Source organism: Petromyzon marinus, chromosome 5 (assembly GCF_048934315.1).
Source record: "Petromyzon marinus isolate PM22_M1 ecotype Great Lakes invasive population chromosome 5, UKy_Petmar_22M1.pri1.0, whole genome shotgun sequence".
NCBI classification, from domain to species: domain Eukaryota; kingdom Metazoa; phylum Chordata; class Hyperoartia; order Petromyzontiformes; family Petromyzontidae; genus Petromyzon; species Petromyzon marinus.
The window spans coordinates 19,289,267-19,307,419 of record NC_133671.1 but is presented as its reverse complement, the minus strand read 5'-3'; the positions used below and the strand labels follow the sequence as shown (position 1 = coordinate 19,307,419).

General features: G+C 49.4%; 1 protein-coding gene across 1 annotated transcript; it reads left to right on the top strand.

Moving 5' to 3' along the window:
- The first annotated feature begins 2,573 nt into the window (after window positions 1-2,573).
- GAL3ST1 (galactose-3-O-sulfotransferase 1) lies at window positions 2,574-16,604 on the top strand. Its single transcript, XM_076062447.1, has 2 exons — window positions 2,574-3,540; window positions 12,174-16,604. Exons 1-2 carry the CDS (start codon window positions 3,413-3,415, stop codon window positions 13,702-13,704), a joined length of 1,659 nt encoding a protein of 552 aa, XP_075918562.1. The 5' UTR covers window positions 2,574-3,412; the 3' UTR covers window positions 13,705-16,604.
- Window positions 16,605-18,153: the final 1,549 nt, after the last annotated feature.

The window sequence follows — 18,153 nt, the reverse complement described above, 5'->3', positions numbered from 1 at the left end:
GGTGAGAGACTCAAAATAAACACTGCCTCTTTTACCGAAACCTGTACTCACACCGCCGTTGTGCTCACGCGAGAGCTACACCACCCCCGTGCCGGCACTTCCCATCTCCTGCTTGAAGTCTGGATGAAGGCCGCTTGTGTTGTGGCCGAAACGTCGTGATTTTTTATTATTTTTTGTTATTTTTTGTTATTTTTTTGTTATTTTATTTTCACCTACGTGACTTTACCCAATAGAATCAAAGAGAATGTTGCCGCTCTTAATGGAACCGCGACAGTGCAATCAATCGACCGGAAGAAAATATTGCGCAGGAAGGTTCACCGCTATTTCAACTTCACCGATTCCCTCAATGTCTTCTCACTATACCACCGAAGAATCCAACACTTTGTGTCTGCCAATCCACGCTCACAGTTTTAAGCAGATTCGATTCCTGCATTGTCGGTCAAATTTTGACGGTGTCTCCGTGTATATCCCGTGATCACTTATTACCATCTTCTCCTTCACCATTCCAACCAACGCCTTGGCTGGTGGATTCAAATGTGCTGTGGAACTAACCAGGGCACCAATGTTAGTTTTCGAGACATCATTTGAACACGTAGTAGAGCTTTCACGACCAATATTATCCACAGTACAGGGTTTTTTTGGGGTTAGATCGCGTAAATATATAAATGTGTCGTTAAACCCGCCACCACTCGACATAGCCAATTAGTAAGGGTTGTCGCCTGATGAAGCTGGTTGTAATTACTGGCGAAACGTCGTACTCAGATTGTAAATGTTGTGGCTTGGCTCTCCAACACACCGGTGTGCTGTACTGGTGACGAATTGGCCACATTCTATTTACGTGACAACCCTTACTAGTTGGCTGTGTCAGGTGGTGGCTGGTTTAATGACACATTTATATATTTACGCGATCTAACAAAAAACCCCTGTATTATCGAGACATCATATTGACTGTTAAAGAGAGGTTACACGTGGATGTGAACGGGACGCGTCACTCACTGGACGGGATGATGGCCTGTGGTCGAGACGGAGTGTGTGTATGTATGTATGCACGTTGAACCTCTTTTGAGCCACACGTAGCCAGCTGTAGTAATCGGAGGTGCAGGGCATCGCAAGACCGTCAGAGATAATGACCCGTTGGTCGATACCTTCATCCATCAGTGGATAGATCATGACCGCTGATGATACAGTAAATATAAATGGTATTGTACTGAAATAATTGTCCCAGAAAAATTAGTTGTGTGCAGAGTGCGTGAGCTGGTTAGTCACACCACGTGTGAATGTCGTGGTGTGGGAATGCGAGCCAAAGCCATTATTATTTTAAAGCGAATATTAACAACCAACCTTCAGTTGCAAAAATAATTATTTTTCCTAATTGTGAAAGCGCCCTTCTTTCGAGCAGCCAAGGACACACCGCTTTATATTCGGGTCACTTCTTACCCACATGCAGAGGCTACATGTCTCACCAGATATATATCAGAATCAGAATATTTATTTATACTGGAGGAATCCTATGAGCTATAAAGCTCTTTTTTCACAGATGTCCACAATACAAAAACACAATAGTCGTGCAAAATACATACAAATTAAACTAAACAATCCCCATCCTGCCAGGCAAAGCCCACTGAGGTATTAACTTGTTTTTCAAAAGCAACCTGGCCACAAATGATAGCTCAACAAAGTCGCCCATCATTTGGACATTGGGAGCGCAAAAATAATGTAAATATTCTGAATGCACGTTTATAAATGTGGAGCGGAGGACCCGGAGAAAAAATCCACGCGACCACGGCGAAAATATACAGGCGTCAGGATCGGGATCGAACCCTCGGCCTCCTGCATACCAGGCGATGGAGATGACATCTCACCACCGTGGCACCCCTGAAATAAATAAAGTTAAAATTGCGTCCTCAATTCTCAAGCTGCTCGGCTTTTGTGGGGTTTTTTTCACCGTCGCTGAGCAGAAATGCCAAAGGCCCCCCCCCCCCCCAAAAAACGTCAAGTGACCAGCAACAGACAGCACGACTGAAGTGGAACAATAGATGAGAGTTTAACAGGTTTCTTGAGTTGAGCAAGGTTATCAGAACTTGGGGAAAATATTTGCGGAGGGCCACGTCAAGTGTCGATGGCTCGCTGACAGGAGGTCACGGGACAGACCCAGGTAATGTGAACACAAAGATACCCCGCATAACCTTAACAGACTGTTGGGACGGGTGGTGTTAGTGAGCACCCATCAAGACCAGAACGGCTCACGAAGGGGTGGGGTTGCCGGCAACACGCCCGGCCGCCTTTGTCTCCCCAGGGGCGATGCTTAGCTAGGGGAGGCTCAGGACTGGCTCAGATCATGGTCACTGGCCGTGAAAATCGTCACTCGGGTCGCCGGGTTTGTAGAGCAGCGCGAAAACCGCTAGACTACCGCTCCCCAAATATGCATACGTATACAAAAACAAATATCCACCGTGTAGCCTTAACAGCCTTTTGGGGCAAGTACTGTTAGCGAGCACCTATGCAGGCCAAATACCAACATCTAAAGGCCAAATATACCTCCCCCCTCTGCTCCGTATCGCCTTAAAATAGACTGAAGGGGGCACGTGTTGTGAGCAAGCACCTTGAAGCCCGCACACAAACACACGCGTGGAGACCACCCCCAACCACCTCACTTCAATCCCTGCCCACCCCCGCCGAGAGAGATGGAGGAGGAGGAAGGTCGAGGAGGAGGAGGAGGTGGCTGCTGCTGTTGTTGACGCAGCAGCAGCCACCAACATCCCTGGCGACACCGCAGCCTCGCCCCGTCCACCCACGCGTGTTTAGGGGAACCTCGTCTCTCTTGTTGTTCGGGTGTTGGTGGAACAAGGTGCTTGCCGTTAGCGAGCGCCTATTAAGGCCGCCTGCTATCGGGTGTACGAGAGACCGGGGTGCAAGGGGCAGCAGTATAGAGAGCAATTCAAAAAAACACGCGTGCACACATAACACAATTTCACACACACACACATTCACACAGTTACACACACACACACACTTTGACCCACCTAATTTCACACACATACACGCGATCGGACGTAATTTAATCATCACAAAAGTTACATACTTTCACGAACAACGACACAAATTATTTTCCACGTCTGTATAGGAGTCAATTTAACAATCATTGTAACACACGCTCACACACAATTGTACACACACAGTTCGCACGCGCGCACGCCACGCGCGCAGTCACACAAAGATCCCCCGTGTAGCCTTAACAGACTGTTGGGGAAAGCGCTGTTAGCGAATATAAAAAAAAACGGGCAAACTCACACAGGCACACGTACACACACCCACTCACGCAGCCCACATACAATCTTCCCGTGCTAATATAACCGAATACTAGGGACGCACACAGACACACGCACACGGAGGAGGGCAGTGAGTGGTAGGGATGTGGGGCTATCGTTTGATTAGGGGCTCCGTACACAGGTGGCTACTGGTCGGAGCCGTTCTTGGTACCCTCGGCTACCTGTACAGCAGCAGCAGGGACAGGGGACTGGAGTATCACACAGATACCAGGTGAGTACCGTGTGCGTGTGTGCACGGTATGTGAAGATCGGCCTCTGTGCAGGAGGAGGAAGAGGCTGGTGCAGGACGCTACTTGGCAGTTGGAGGCAGTCGCCCTCCAACAACAGCGGAGGAGGACAGAGGAGCGACGCTCACAACAACGAGCGGAGTGCCGGGCGAGTAAAACGCAGCGAGGGAGCACGTGTGGTGTTGCATCCGCCAGTCATCTCAGTCGGTCGACCCATGGCACCTCGGTCTGTCCCGTGACCTACTGCCATCAGGGAGCCTTCCACACTTCGCGTAGCCTCAATGTGCACCTAGCCTGGCACAAGCCCCGTGCTGACGTCACCACCACTTAGTGGCGAACGGCAGCTGTCATGTGGGGAGCGGTGGCGCTACGAACCGGACCACCCGAGTTCGATACCCGGCCACTCACAGTAACAGTGGCAGCGAATATTTGAACCGGTTCTGGGGCCTCTCGTAGGTCGACTCAGCCTTAAATGGGCACTTGTTGTGGTACTGTGTGCATGCATCAGCATTGGGGAGACAAAGGCGGCCTTCCCACCCGCTCTTAAGCGCTGTGCCGGCCTTCATAGGTGGTTAGGGCTGAACGATTTGGGGAAAATGTCTAATTGCCATTTTTCTGACAAATATTGCGATTTGATTTGTGATTACATTTGTTTAAGTCAAGCTTCAGTTCAATATTCACTGTGTAATAGATTTAAAACACGTGATGGAACATTACCACATGATACCATCAAAATATGAACTGCTCTATGTATTCTAATGCAAGGATGAGAACTTAAAATATATGAATTGCTTCCAACATGTATTTATTAAAATGTTTTAATTGAAATGGAACAATCAAACATGAAGAAATTGTTAAGTTAAATAAATAAGGTTATAATAATAATAAAGAAAACAACTCAAATAAATAAATAAGGCTATAATAATAATAAAAAAGAAAACAACTCCAATAAGAAAGTAATATGAAATAGCGATTAATCGATTTGAAATCGATTAATCGATTAATCGTTCAGCCCTATAGGTGGTGCTACTCGCAGTCTGTTAAGGGCGATGCATGATACACGGGTGGGGGTTGCCGATGTTTTTATGTATGTTATGCATCCATGGCATGCGTTTTTTAGGTGTGCGTATTACTAGTACTCAGGAACAATGGTCATTTAGTACATGTGGTATTGGCACTGTCTACAGAGTTCGGTAGTCGTCTCAGAGTGGAGGAGGGAGGGCGATGTTGCTGCTGCCGCTGCTGTGTCTCATCCCAAATTGAATAATTTTGCAAGACAATTTTTGTATTTCTTTTAAATTGTTAAAATGTGCAAACGTGAACCATGGCGTCGAATGGCGTCACTGGATCATGAACCTTCAAAACTTCATTAGACCTCCTTTGCCAGTACCAAAATATAATAATAGGGTTTTTTTCTGGCAACAAAACTGAAACCTTTTTACGAGGATTAATGTCTGCATTAACCACAATACCTGCAGTAAAAATGCAAACAAAAAACATACAATGATAATATATGTATTCAAGGACAATGCATATATTATCATAGTATGTTTTTTGGCTCTACTCCCCTTGCCGTGGTGGTGTGCCACAGGTAAAACTCCGCTGGCGGTGTAGGCCAAATTATTGCCAGATGGGGTAAACTCTCTTCTTATTTTCATCAGTTTTTAACACTGGCGAAAAATGTCTCGTAGACCACGGGTTCCCCAACCGCCGGGCCGCGGACTTAGCATGATGTACATCGTTCATCATGCTAAGTCCGCCAATTAAATGTTAATTTTTATGCTAATTCCTTTGTCAAGGCGCTCTGCTTCCTCTCACACAGCTTAAAGGTCGCGGTCTGAGCTTGGCTGTGTTCACTCCAGCGCTGTCCTCTAGACAGTCTGGTCCCTTCACCTGATGAAGGCCACTTGTGTTGTGGCCGAAACGTCGTGAATTTTTTTTTATTTTTTGTTGTTTTTTACGTGACTTTACCGAATAGAACCAAAGAGTACGGTGACATACTATGATAATATATGCATTCAAGGGCAATGCATATATTATCATAGTATGTTTTTTGTTTGCATTTTGACTGCAGGTATTGTGGTTAATGCAGTCATTAATCATTGTAAAAAGGTTTCAGTTTTGTTGCCAGAAAAAAGGGGAAAACCACTATTATTACCTTCAAAACTTGTCAGCGTCGGTAAGATTCCGTCTCCCGCCGCAGCAGTTGACACGAGGGTTCCCGCTTCTTTAATGTCTGCCTCTGTTCCACCCAGCAGTGTAAATGGGTACACCACCACCACAGTGAAGGGAGCCACGGTGGCGAGATGTTAACTACCTCGCCTTGTATACACGGAGTGCGTAGGTTCGATCCCGAACCCTGACGCCAATCCCTCCACATTTAGAAACATGTGTTAAGAGTTCTTGACTGCCAAACATTTACACATCAAAACGGCATAAAATACACTCAGTCACTTCCTGCGTACATATAAAAAAAAGTATTGCAACCCATCACAATCCAGTACAAGAATCTAAGATTGCATATTTTTCCTCCTAAAAAACGTGAACATTTTTTATGAAGCAGGTTGAATAAAAAAAATCGTGGCTACGCATGCTTGTGATTATGCCGAGGGATATAACGACGAACAACCCCTCTCTATGTCTAAATCACGTGACTTCTGTGTGGTCACCCCCTGTAAAAACAGACGCCGCTCCATGTGGGAACGTCGAGGCCTTTATATTTTAGCCTCTTCCTCCCCTCCCGGCTTTCCTGGCCCTTTGGGTCTCGTTTTTTTTTACCCCCCATTCCTTGTCCGCTTATTTTACGTTTTTTGTTGTTGCGATTTCATCTCTTTCCTTTCCCATTATTTTTATGTTTCCGTACATATTTAATCCTTGGCTCTACTCCCCTTGCCGTGGTGGTGTGCCACAGGTCAAACGCCGCTGGCGGTGTAGGCCAATCAGTTTCAAAGTCATTGCACATATTACCAGAGCACTTTGTTTGCATATTTTTCCACGAGCGCTGTGCGTGGTTAGCGCAGACTGGTCCCTTACAGAAAGGTATCTAAGTGGTATTCGAACGTCTTAACACAACTGCTGTTTTATTGCCAGATGGGGTAAACTCTCTTCTTATTTTCATCAGTGTTTAACACTGGCGAAAAAGGTCCCGTAGACCACGGGTTCCCAAACCGCCGGGCCGTGGACCGGTGACCGGTCCGTGGTCTGTTAAGTACCGGGCCGGAGAGCGGTGAGTCCGCACGTGGGCCGCGCCCCATTATTTTATTATTTACCACTTCCGTCCGCGCCTCTTTCACGCACTGCGCTCTCGTCTCAGTCACAGTGTTGGTAAGCCCACAAGCTCTAACCCCTAGTAGCCAAAATGAGTAAAAAACAAACGTCGCTGGAGAGCTTCTTTGAAAAGGGGGAAAGACCCAATGATGAACCCCCCCTCCACCCCCGATCCGTGAAAAAATTGTCTTCCACGAAACCGGTCCCTGATGCCAAAAAGGTTGGGGACCGCTGCCGTAGATAACAAAAAGATTGCGCAAAATTTAGATTTAAAGCTTTCGTGACTGCAAGTCACGTTGAAGGCAAACAATAAAATAATAAAAAAATATAAAACAATAAAATTCTCACGACGTTTCGACTGCAACACAAGCAATTATCATCGGGTGTGGTTTTCACCAAAAATATAAAACGATAAAATTCTCACAACGTTTCGACTGCAACACAAGCAATCATCATCAGGTGTGAAAACCATTGTTTTATATATTTTTTTATTTTACTGTTTCCCTTCTACGTGACTTTACCGAAAGAACCAAGAATAAGATTGCGCAAGTTACAGACTTCACGTGGACTGTTAATACAAGTAACTGGGCTTGCGTTGCTGTTGTGACTTGCGGAACCCGTCCAAACTGGACGTCTCTGATAAATTGTTTTTATAGCTGATCGGATTTTCCTCCTCCTCCCAGTACAAATAAATATTCTGAGTGTGATTCTGCGTTATGCACGGGCTGAAGGAATGATGGCCGGTGGCTGTGACTAAAAGTGGCGAGCCAAGGGGTCAACAACCGTAGAGACGGAACGGTGAAATCATTGATGCTCGTGCTCGGTTGGATCGAATACATCGCAGCGACGTGCGGCGGGAAAGGGGGGGGTGTGGCTCCTTGAAGAGGCCTTCATCCAGCAGTGGATTGATCATGGCTGCTGGTGATTGTGAATAATACAAACGCAATTTTTTTTATTATTTTTATTATTTACGTAAAGTATTTATTGAACGTTCATTTTAAAATGATGGTTAATTTCGTGTATGGCACACTCAAATTCATGCATGAATTTCGCCTTATAAATGTCAATTACAGTATTATTATTTTTAAAAATGTAAGGCGAGCTTTATTAGTTCATACCGTGAGTATGTTCATTAGCTCTGGGCCGTTTAACGCTTGGAATTTTATTAAAACATTAATATATAAGGGCCACAACCATAGATCCCTAACACCATCAAATGTAACGTCACTCCAACGGGTCACCGCAGCATCTCACAAAGCACGGTTGGATGCGCCGTCAATGACTTCTAAATTCCTTTCACCCAAAAAAGTCCTCTGGCCTTTTCCCAAAAAGTTAGACCGACCCCCACGATATAAAACCATAACCCGCTGTGATACACAACAACGGAAGCTGAACAAATCAAATAAACCACCACCCGCTGAGGTTTTTTCGGTTTTTTTTTATTGCCACCTTATCTCTCCCATGTGGTTTTTGGGTCGTACCGGGCGTTGTTGTAAACATCTATAGTGAATCGACAAGAACCGACAGGTCTCCTAGAAGAAGTGGGTAGAGGCATCAGCATCCCCTTGGAGCCTCGAGGGAATAGTCCACTCGCACCCGAGAGATAAGCCCTCGGGTTTTAAACCGCTATCCTCGGTCAACACGACCCTCTGGATCCTGAGAAATAGACTGATCCCTATCTCAGCAACTCTCCCCTACGTGGGATAGTCCATCCCTCAGAGTTTCGGGGCAAGGGGGTCAGCTGGCCGGCTTGGAAGAGAGCGGGAGTCAGGAGGGTGGGTAGTCTCTCGTTTGAATCGGGGGGGGGGGGCACTCTCCAAAACATTTGAAAACGACATGACATCCCTAATAGCGATTTTTTTCTTCAAATGTCTCCAGATCAGGGACTCTATTAACACGGCAAGGGATGTTGACCTCCGAAAGATCCCCCTCCCCGATATGGGTATGGTTGACGGAGGAGACGGCCCACTATAAAATCACTGAGGCATACCAACTCCTACTGCCGGGCCCTACCGGGATGAGACCAAAGAATAGGGCGCTTTGGGACGGGGGGGGGCGCTGGGCCGCCCGATCCCATCAGAGTCTTGGAAACTAATTTGACACAGCCCCCGGCAAGGTCTAAGTTTAAGTTTCAATTTAAGTTCCTTCATGGCGCAAAGCTCACTAACCAACGGAGGGCTACATTCCCTCAGACCATATCCCCAGACTGCCCTGGGTGGCCCCCAGGCACCACCCAAACGCAGATGCACGCCTTCTGGGACTGTCCCACCGTTAGGACATTTTATTATGAAATAACCGATCTGTACAACGTGATGTCTGGCACCGACATACTACCTAGCATTGAATCCTCCCTCCAGGGCATTAAACCCCAAGGTGTCACCAGGCACCACCACGCCCATCTCCAAGTATTTAACATTTCGGTTAGAAAGACCATCCTGAGCTCCTGGAAGAATAATGGGGCCCCCTCATTCACCCTCTGGCACAACTCCTCTATTCGCTCGAGTCTGAAACTGAGGCTGACGTTTGGCAACTCGAACCTTCAGCTCCCTCCATAGATTTTCTATGGGATTAAGGTCTAGAGACTGGCTAGGCCACTCCAGGACCTTAATGTGCTTCTTCTTGAGCCACTCCTTTGTTGCCTTGGCCGTGTGTTTTGGGTCATTGTCATGCTGGAATACCCATCCACGACCCATTTTCAATGCCCTGGCTGAGGAAAGGAGGTTCTCACCCAATATTTGACGGTACATGGCCCCGTCCATCGTCCATTTGATGCGGTGAAGTTGCCCTGTCTCCTTAGCAGAAAAACACCCTCAAATCATGTTTCAACCTCCATTTTGACGGTGGGGATGGTGTTCTTGGGGTCATAGGCAGCATTCCTCCTCCTCTAAACACGGCGAGTTGAGTTGATGCCAAAGAGCTCCATTTTGGTCTCATTTGACCACAACACTTTCACCCAGTTGTCCTCTGAATCATTCAGATGTTCATTGGCAAACTTCAGACGGGCATGTATATGTGCTTTCTTGAGCAGGGGGGCCTTGCGGGCGCTGCAGCATTTCAGTCCTTCACGGCGTAGTGTGTTACCAATTGTTTTCTTGGTGACTATGGTCCCAGCTGCCTTGACATCATTGATCCTCCCGTGTAGTTCTGGGCTGATTCCTCACCGTTCTCATGATCATTGCAACTCCACGAGGTGAGATCTTGCATGGAGCCCCAGGCCGAGGGAGATTGACAGTTCTTTTGTGTTTCTTCCATTTGCGAATGATCGCACCAATTTGTCACCTTCTCACCAAGCTGCTTGGCAATGGTCTTGTAGCCCATTCCAGCCTTGTGTAGGTCTACAATCTTGTCCCTGACATCCTTGGAGAGCTCTTTGGTCTTGGCCATGGTCGAGAGTTTGGAATCTGATTGATTGATTGCTTCTGTGGACAGGTGTCTTTTAGACAGGTAACAAGCTGAGATTAGGAGCACTCCCTTTAAGAGTGTGCTCCTAATCTTAGCTCGTTACCTGTATAAAATACACCTGGGAGCCAGAAATCTTTCTGATTGAGAGGCGGTCAAATGCTTATTTCCCTCATTAAAATTTATAACATTTTTGACATGCGTTCCACCAAGTCTTCTCTTTTCTGGATTTTGTTGTTGTTATTCTGTCTCTCACTGTTCAAATAAACCAACCATTAAAATTATAGACTGATCATTTCTTTGTCAGTGGGCAAACGTACAAAATCAGCAGGGGATCAAATACCTTTTTCCCTCACTGTACCTATCTTCCTGCCTCCCTCCCCCACTACCCACCTCCCTACCTACCTACCCACCTACCTATCTCCCTGCCTACCTCCCTCACTATCCACCTCCCTACCTACCTACCCACCTACCTATCTTCCTGCCTACCTCCCCCACTACCCACCTCCCTACCTCCCTACCTACCTACCCACCTACCTATCTCCCTGCCTACCTCCCTCACTACCCACCTGTCTACATATCTCCGTGCCTCCCTACACTTTCCGGGCTCTGTTTCCCCAGAAGTCACACGGCCGCCGTTCCACGTTTTCCCCGTGATGTTGACCGAGCGATTTGCGCCGATAGCGAGAGGAGGCCCGGCCACGGGAATTTCATGAGACGGGGGCCAAAGGCAACGGCCCTCGGGACGACAGTGAGCGGCGTGTGAGTGGAGAAGCGCGTGCGTCAGTATGTGCACACACACGTACGTGTGTGTACACACACGTGCACGTGTGTGTGGGGAGCGGCGGTGCGTCGGTGCAGCGGTTAGCGCGCCGCGCCACAAACCAAGCCACCCGAGTTCGATTCCAGCTCGAGGCCGACGCCGGCGACGAATATTTCAGCCGGTCCCTGGGCCTCCCCCAGGTCGCCTCGGCCTCAAATGAGTACCCGGTGACGGTGTGTAGTAAACATCGCCACTCGGGAGACAAAGGCGGCCGGGCGTGGTGCTGGCCACCCACCCCCTCGTGTGCCGCAGTGCCGGCCTTCATCGCTGCTCGCTCAGAGGGATGATGGTCCGAGTCAAGCCACCTACCGGGGTCCGAACTCGCGACCTGCCGGTTGCAGGCGAGCTCGCACCACCAGCCGAGCCGCGGTATCTTTGGGACCTTTTTGCACAGCATCAAAATGAAGCCAAAAAACAAGAATACGATTTGCCTTCATCTGGCAATAAAACTGACACCTATCGCAAGGCGTCATCACGATCCCTTGTGAGCATTACACAGGGTGTTTTAAAAAGATAGACCAGTTTTGAAATCGCTATATCACTGCAACAACGAAGCGCCCATGAATGAAACTCTTACCACTTGAAAGAGCGGGGCATAGAGTTTTAAATGATTACCGCGAGATGCCTCTCCCAGTGCACAAACAGCCCCTAGCCTCAGTCATTCGCAAGACAACGCTGCCTCAACGTTGGATTGGTCGCACGGAACCCCAAGACTTGGCGCTACACTCTTGGCCCCCAAGATCCCCACACATCACCACACCTTGCGACTTTTTCTTGTGGGGATACGTCAAAGACCGTGGTGTTTTTGTGCCACCATTAGCGACTAATCTGGATGACCTCAAAAACAGAATCACGGCAGCGGTGACTTCAGTGGAAGAAGACACTTTGAGAGGCGTTTGGGACGAATTCAACCATCGTATCGATGTTGTACGTACAGCAGGTGGAGGTCACGTAGAGCATTTATAAAATTGGCTAGTTAAATTTGATAACTCATTAAACCGTTTGTAACTTTTTGTGTAATTGTAACATGTTGCCATCGCGAAATATACTGCTTTGAAATTGGGTCCATATTTAAACACCCTGTATAACCGTGGGCGCGTGCGTGCGCGCGCACGTTCACGTTCGCAGGACGGCGACGCCCCCCTCGTGCTCGGCGCAGCCGGCCGCCGGAGGACCGCACGGCGGCACGAGTCGGCGGGCCCCTCTCGACGGGGGGCGGCAGCAGCGGCGTCAAGACGGCGGATCCCACGGCCCGTGCGCGCCGCGGGACGGCATCGTGTTCCTGAAGACGCACAAGACGGCGAGCAGCACCGTCCTCAACATCCTCTTCCGCCTGGGCGAGAAGCGCCACCTGCGCTTCGCCTTCCCCAACGGCAAGAACGACTTCGACTATCCGTCGCCGTTCTCCCGCTACCGCGTGGCGGGCTACTCGCCGGGCCGCTGCTACGACGTCGTCTGCAGCCACATGCGCTTCAGCCGCGCCGAGCTGGAGCCCCTGCTGCCGCCGGGCGCCGCCTTCTTCACCATCATGCGCGACCCGGCGCGCGTCTTCGAGTCGTCGTTCCACTACTACCGCGCCGTGGTGCCCAGCTCGTGGAGGGTCCGGGGCGACGACCCCATGCGGGAGTTCCTGCGCGATCCCCGCGGCTACTACGACCCGGCGAGCGTCAACTCGCACTACCTCAAGAACCTGCAGGCCTTCGACATGGGCTTCGACAACAACGCGGTGCTGTCGCGGGACGACGGCGGTGACAGCGGCGGCGATGGCGATCGGCAGGAGGAGGAGGAGGAGGAGGACATTGCCCGGCGCATGATCCGGGAGGCGGAGGACACCTTCTCGCTCGTCATGATCTCGGAGCACTTTGACGAGTCACTCGTTCTGCTCAAGGAGCTGCTGTGCCTGGACGAAGAGGACATCACCTACTTCAGGCTCAACGCGCGCTCCACATCCATGGCGAGCCGCGGAGGCCAAGGAGGAGGAGGAGGAGGTGGTGGCGCTGCTGGTGGTGGAGGCGGTGCCGGCGGAGGTGCTTCTCGCGGAACCGGGGGGAGCGGCGCCGGACGCACTCCTGGCGCTGGAGGAACTCGCGCCGGCGAAGGCGACGGGGAACGTGGGACCGAAGCGGATACCGGAGGCGTGATCGGAGGCGACGATGGGAGAAGCGACGGCCTTGGCCGCAGCACCGGAGGAAATGACGGCGCTGACGAAGTCGCTGGAGCCTCGGCGGCGGCGGCGGACGCGCCGCGCATGGACCCGGACACGTACCGCCGCGCTCGCCGCTGGAACCACCTCGACTCGCTCCTCTACGAGCACTTCAACCGGAGCCTGTGGCGCGAGGTGGCGCGCTTCGGCGAGGGGCGAATGCGCGCCGCCGTGGCGTCGCTGCGCCGACGCAACGCCGCGCTTGCGCTCGAGTGCACCGAGGAAGGGGGCGCCGTCGACGCGTCGGCGGTGCGCGACCCGGCCCTCAGGCCGTGGAGGCCGATTGGCTCGCAGCCCATCATGGGCTACAACCTGAGGCGCGGCATCCCGCGGGGCGCGACGCGGCGGGCGTGCCGTCGCATGCTCACGCCCGAGCTGCAGTACATGAGCGAGCTGGGAGCCAACCTGTGGATCACCAAGCTGTGGGTGCGGCTCACGCAGCTGCTGCAGTGGTGACGGGGACGCGCACGCGGGCGGTGGTGCGGCGGTGAGCGCTACGCTGCGCTACGAACCTGGCCACCCGGGTTCCATTGTCGCTCACGGCCAACACCCAGTGACGATTATCTGGTTCTGGGCCTCCCCTAGGTCGAATCAGCCTCAAATGAGTACCCGGTGCGATGTGTAAACATCGCCACTGCGGAGACAAAGGCGGTCGGGCGTGGTGTTGGCCACCCACCTCCTCGTGTGCCGTGCCGGCCTTCATAGGTGCTCACGAACAGCACTTGCCCCCACAGTATGTTAAGGCTATACGGGGGATCTTGGTCTTTGTGTGTGCACATTGGGAGCGGTAGCGCAACGGATAGGGCGCTGCGCTATGAACCCCGTGATACGAGTTCGATTCCCACTCATGGTCAACATCAGTGACGTTTAATCTAAATCGGTTCTGGGCCTCCCCTAGGTCGACTCAGCCTCAAATCAATACCTCGTGCTTTGTGTAAACATCACCACTGGGGAGACAAAGGCGGCCGGGCGTGGTGCTGGCCACTCACCCCCTCGTGTGTCGTGCCGGCCTTCATCGGTGCTCGCTAACAGCACTTGCCCCTACAGTCTGTTGAGGCTGCACGGGGAATCTTTGCCTTTGTTTGTGTGCGTGCGTGTGCGTGCGTGCGCGTGAGCGTAGCAATTTGCCGCACCTCTCCGATCTGCACGGTTGGCTGTGTGCCGTGTGAAAGAAGTTCAACGTACGTACGAGGAGAAGCGGAGTCGGTTCGTAAGGGTCGCGCGCATCACCTCGGTTGTGTCGTCGGAGCAAAGCTGCCCAAGGTCTGACCGCCCCGAGGCAAAGGAGGATCAAGAAACTTGACAATGGGGCGGTCCCCGAAATTTCAGGCCCACGTCAGAGAATGGTCCCTGTAAGCAGACATGACAGAACTAGAGTAGACTCTCGATTTATCCGCGCGTGGTTTATTCGATTTGCGGATTAACCGAGCACCTGAGACTTTAACGTAAATTGATAACTCGTAGATTTTCCCTTAAGCCCAAATTCATAATCTAAAAACAGTTGGAAATGTGTATTACAAGTCACGTCCTTAAATCGAACAAATATTTGGTCCGGTCAATCCGAAATCCACGTGATCGCCTGTACAGTACAGTAGTTGCATATATTTACAACAGTGGGCATAGTTTGATTGATTTTGATTGGCGTGGCTCTGTCATCATCCACTTAGTGAGCCTTCTGTGTAGGCAAATGTGGTTTTTGGCGTAGAGATCCGCGAAAATTTGTTTTTATTATCCGCGGCCGTCCTCCCCGTCGTCAGCACAGATAATCGAGAGTCTATTGTACTTCTAAGACCACTTCATGGTGAGGTACGGTCAAATAACTCCCAATGGCTAACGCAGCCCTCATCCAGTGTTGGATTGAGCAATGTTTAATATGTTTTACAATTTGTGGTAAAATGTGGATAGTTCTATTAGCACGGTTGGCTACATATGGTGCGAAAGAGGTGCGACATACATACATACGTCTGGCCATCATGGCAGGGTAGGCCAGACAATCAGGGGCTTTGTAGATACCAATGATGTATGATCATATGAAGCAAGTTATATTGCTGATGACTATGTAGAAATTAGGCACCTAACAATGCATTGACTCACCGATTAGTACGGTTGGCTACATACAGTGGCAAAGAAGTTCAAAATACATAGTCTAATATTGATTATTACACTCATTATATGTGCATCGCATTGTTCATGTAGGACCCACTTGCAATTAATGCAACTTACAATCAAACGCTATGCTCGTGATACATTTAGGCTAATGCAGTGGACAAAAATGAGTTCGTATTGCAGAGACTCCTCTATTTACGAACATTCGACTTACGAACTTTCAGAGATACAAACAAACCTGTCCGTATGCCCAGTTTCTTGTTCGGACCGAGAGTCATAAGTTCAACTGCCACGCAATAGATGGCGGTGGTGGCATCTACATCTACAGAACGTGAAGAACCAGTGGCATCTGCATCTACAGGAGATTATTCAAATTTTAAAGCCATTCCCCGTGTTTAGTGTAGACGCCGTATAATATGTTTGGACTCGACAGGAGTAAAGTTGGACTTACGAACAAATCGACTTACGACGAACAGACCTCTGTAACCTAACTCGTTCGTAAGTAGAGGAGTCCGTGTATTATTTATGACCTTTTCCCCCAGGCAATGGTAATTTTAAAATATCCGTTTGTCGGATGTCACGCCGAGCGAATGAACGTTCGCCGTCTCGCCATCCACCCTATGACACGACAATGACGACTCTCCCCATCGTCGTTGACCGGTGCGTTGATGGCTGAGCAGCCAACCTGTCCTTCGCAGCGGCCAGAATCCCGTCACTACTCGGGACTTCATAGACTTCTCAGGGTGCCGCAGTGGCGAGATGTTAACTACCTCGCCTGGTATACAGGAGGTCGTGGGTTCAATCCCGTACCTGACGCCTGCTGTATATTTGGAGTTTGTATGTCTCTGTCTCTTCCCGTGGTCGCGTGGATTTTTCTCCGGGTCCTCCGGTTGTTCCTCCCACATTTAGAATCAACGTCACGCATTTAAGACTATTTGGCTGCGATTAATTTCCACGCGATGAAAAAGCCACTTCGTTGAGCTTGATATCAATTGTGAAGGCCAGGTCGCTTCTAAAAAAACAGCTACATAGCTGTGGGGCCTTACCCGGTAAAATAAAAAAATAGCTTTTTGTAGTACTCTTTGGTTCTTGCGGTAAAGTCACGTAGGTAAAAAAATAAAATAAAGTTAATCAAATCACGTTTCGGAAGCAACACAAGCCTCCGTCATCAGGTGGGATAGTCACAGCAAGAAGTAATTTGTTGTAGTGGACAAGAGCTGCTCGTAACGAGGATATTATATAAGGCAAGAGGGGGGGGGGGGGGAAGAGCCAGGGGGGAGAGAAGTAGAGGGCGGGGAGGGGGAGTAGGGGAGGGGGGGTTGAGTGAGCATCAGCCACCTGGTACACAACACGGCTGGTGCGAACAATGCCGGAGCTGGGAGAGATGCCGAGGCCGGGGTACGGGGTGTGACACAATGTCGGAGTGGTGCACCGAGCGGGTCTGGGGGGGGTGGTGGAGCATAGTGTTGAAGAGAGCTTTTTGTAGTTGTATAGTTTTTGTAAATTTAGATGACGATGACTCATGTCGCCTGTGCCTGGCACCAAGGCTATCCTCTGCTATCTGCACTCCTTTACGTACGCCGTCTCAACGATGGACGGTCCTGGTTTTCTGCTCCCAGTTCGCCGTCGGGAGGGCTAAAAGTCTGAAAGTTTGACGTGCAGCTTGTTTAATACGTAGGCTTTTGCGACCAATATCCATAATGAAGGGGGTTTTTTTTGTTAGATCGCGCAGATATTACATTAGGACCGAAACAGGAAAACTTCTTCACAGTTCTGGCAAAACCACCTGATGAAGCTGGTTGTAATCACCAGCGAAACGCCGTAGTCAAAGTGTAAATGTTGTTTCAGTTTAATGTCAGTTTCATTTATTTGGTATAGCCCTGTGAGCCATTCGGCTCTTGAATCGGGTGCAACCGCAACAAACAAAAAACAAAAACATGAACAAGAAAACATCTTAAAGTGACTATGTGACTGTGCAAACAGAAAATCCAGGAAAAAACAGCAAATAATTCCTGAAAAAGCACCACACACCAACGCTGTGTGCAAAAATCCCAGTGGGATGCAAGTCAGACAACAAGAACAACCACAAGACAACTTAGATTAAGGCCATCAGTCTAACTCCGTACTACAACAAACATGGCCAAACAAAAAAAACGTTTTCGAAATCACCAACATACCGGTGTGCTGAAGTAGTAACTAATTCATATTCTTTGAAGGAACACAATAAAACAATAAAATATATAACAATATATTTTATTATTTTATTGTTTCCCTTCAACGTGACTTTACCGAAAGAGCTAAGAATATGGATTACTGCAGTCACGAAAGCTTTAAATCAAAATAGTAACTAATTGACACGTTTTGTTTACGTGAAAAAAACTTACTTGTCTGTGTCGGGTGGTGGCGGGTTACCGACACATTTATATTTAAGCGATATAACCCAAAACAACCTTTATCATGCGCAGCCTGTCCTTGCGAAAATATTTACTCTAGCAAGGCAGGCGAGAAAAGTGCTGCCCCCTAGTGTGCAGATCAGAACTGTCTTAGAAGGGATTTCAGACGAAGTTCTGTGATACCAATTCTACGGACCGTTTTCTAGCAACACGAAGAGTCGGCACTGCTCTGCAGGAGTTCTAAATTGATTTTTGGTCTCGTGAAACTACGATCGACAGCAAAATCGGGATACAATTGGGGAAGGAACAAAACCATTCCAGTATCTTTATTATGCACGCCAGTGGCTCAGAGAAGAGGTATCTTTGAGACAGTTAAACACGTAGGCTTTCGTGACCAATATTATCC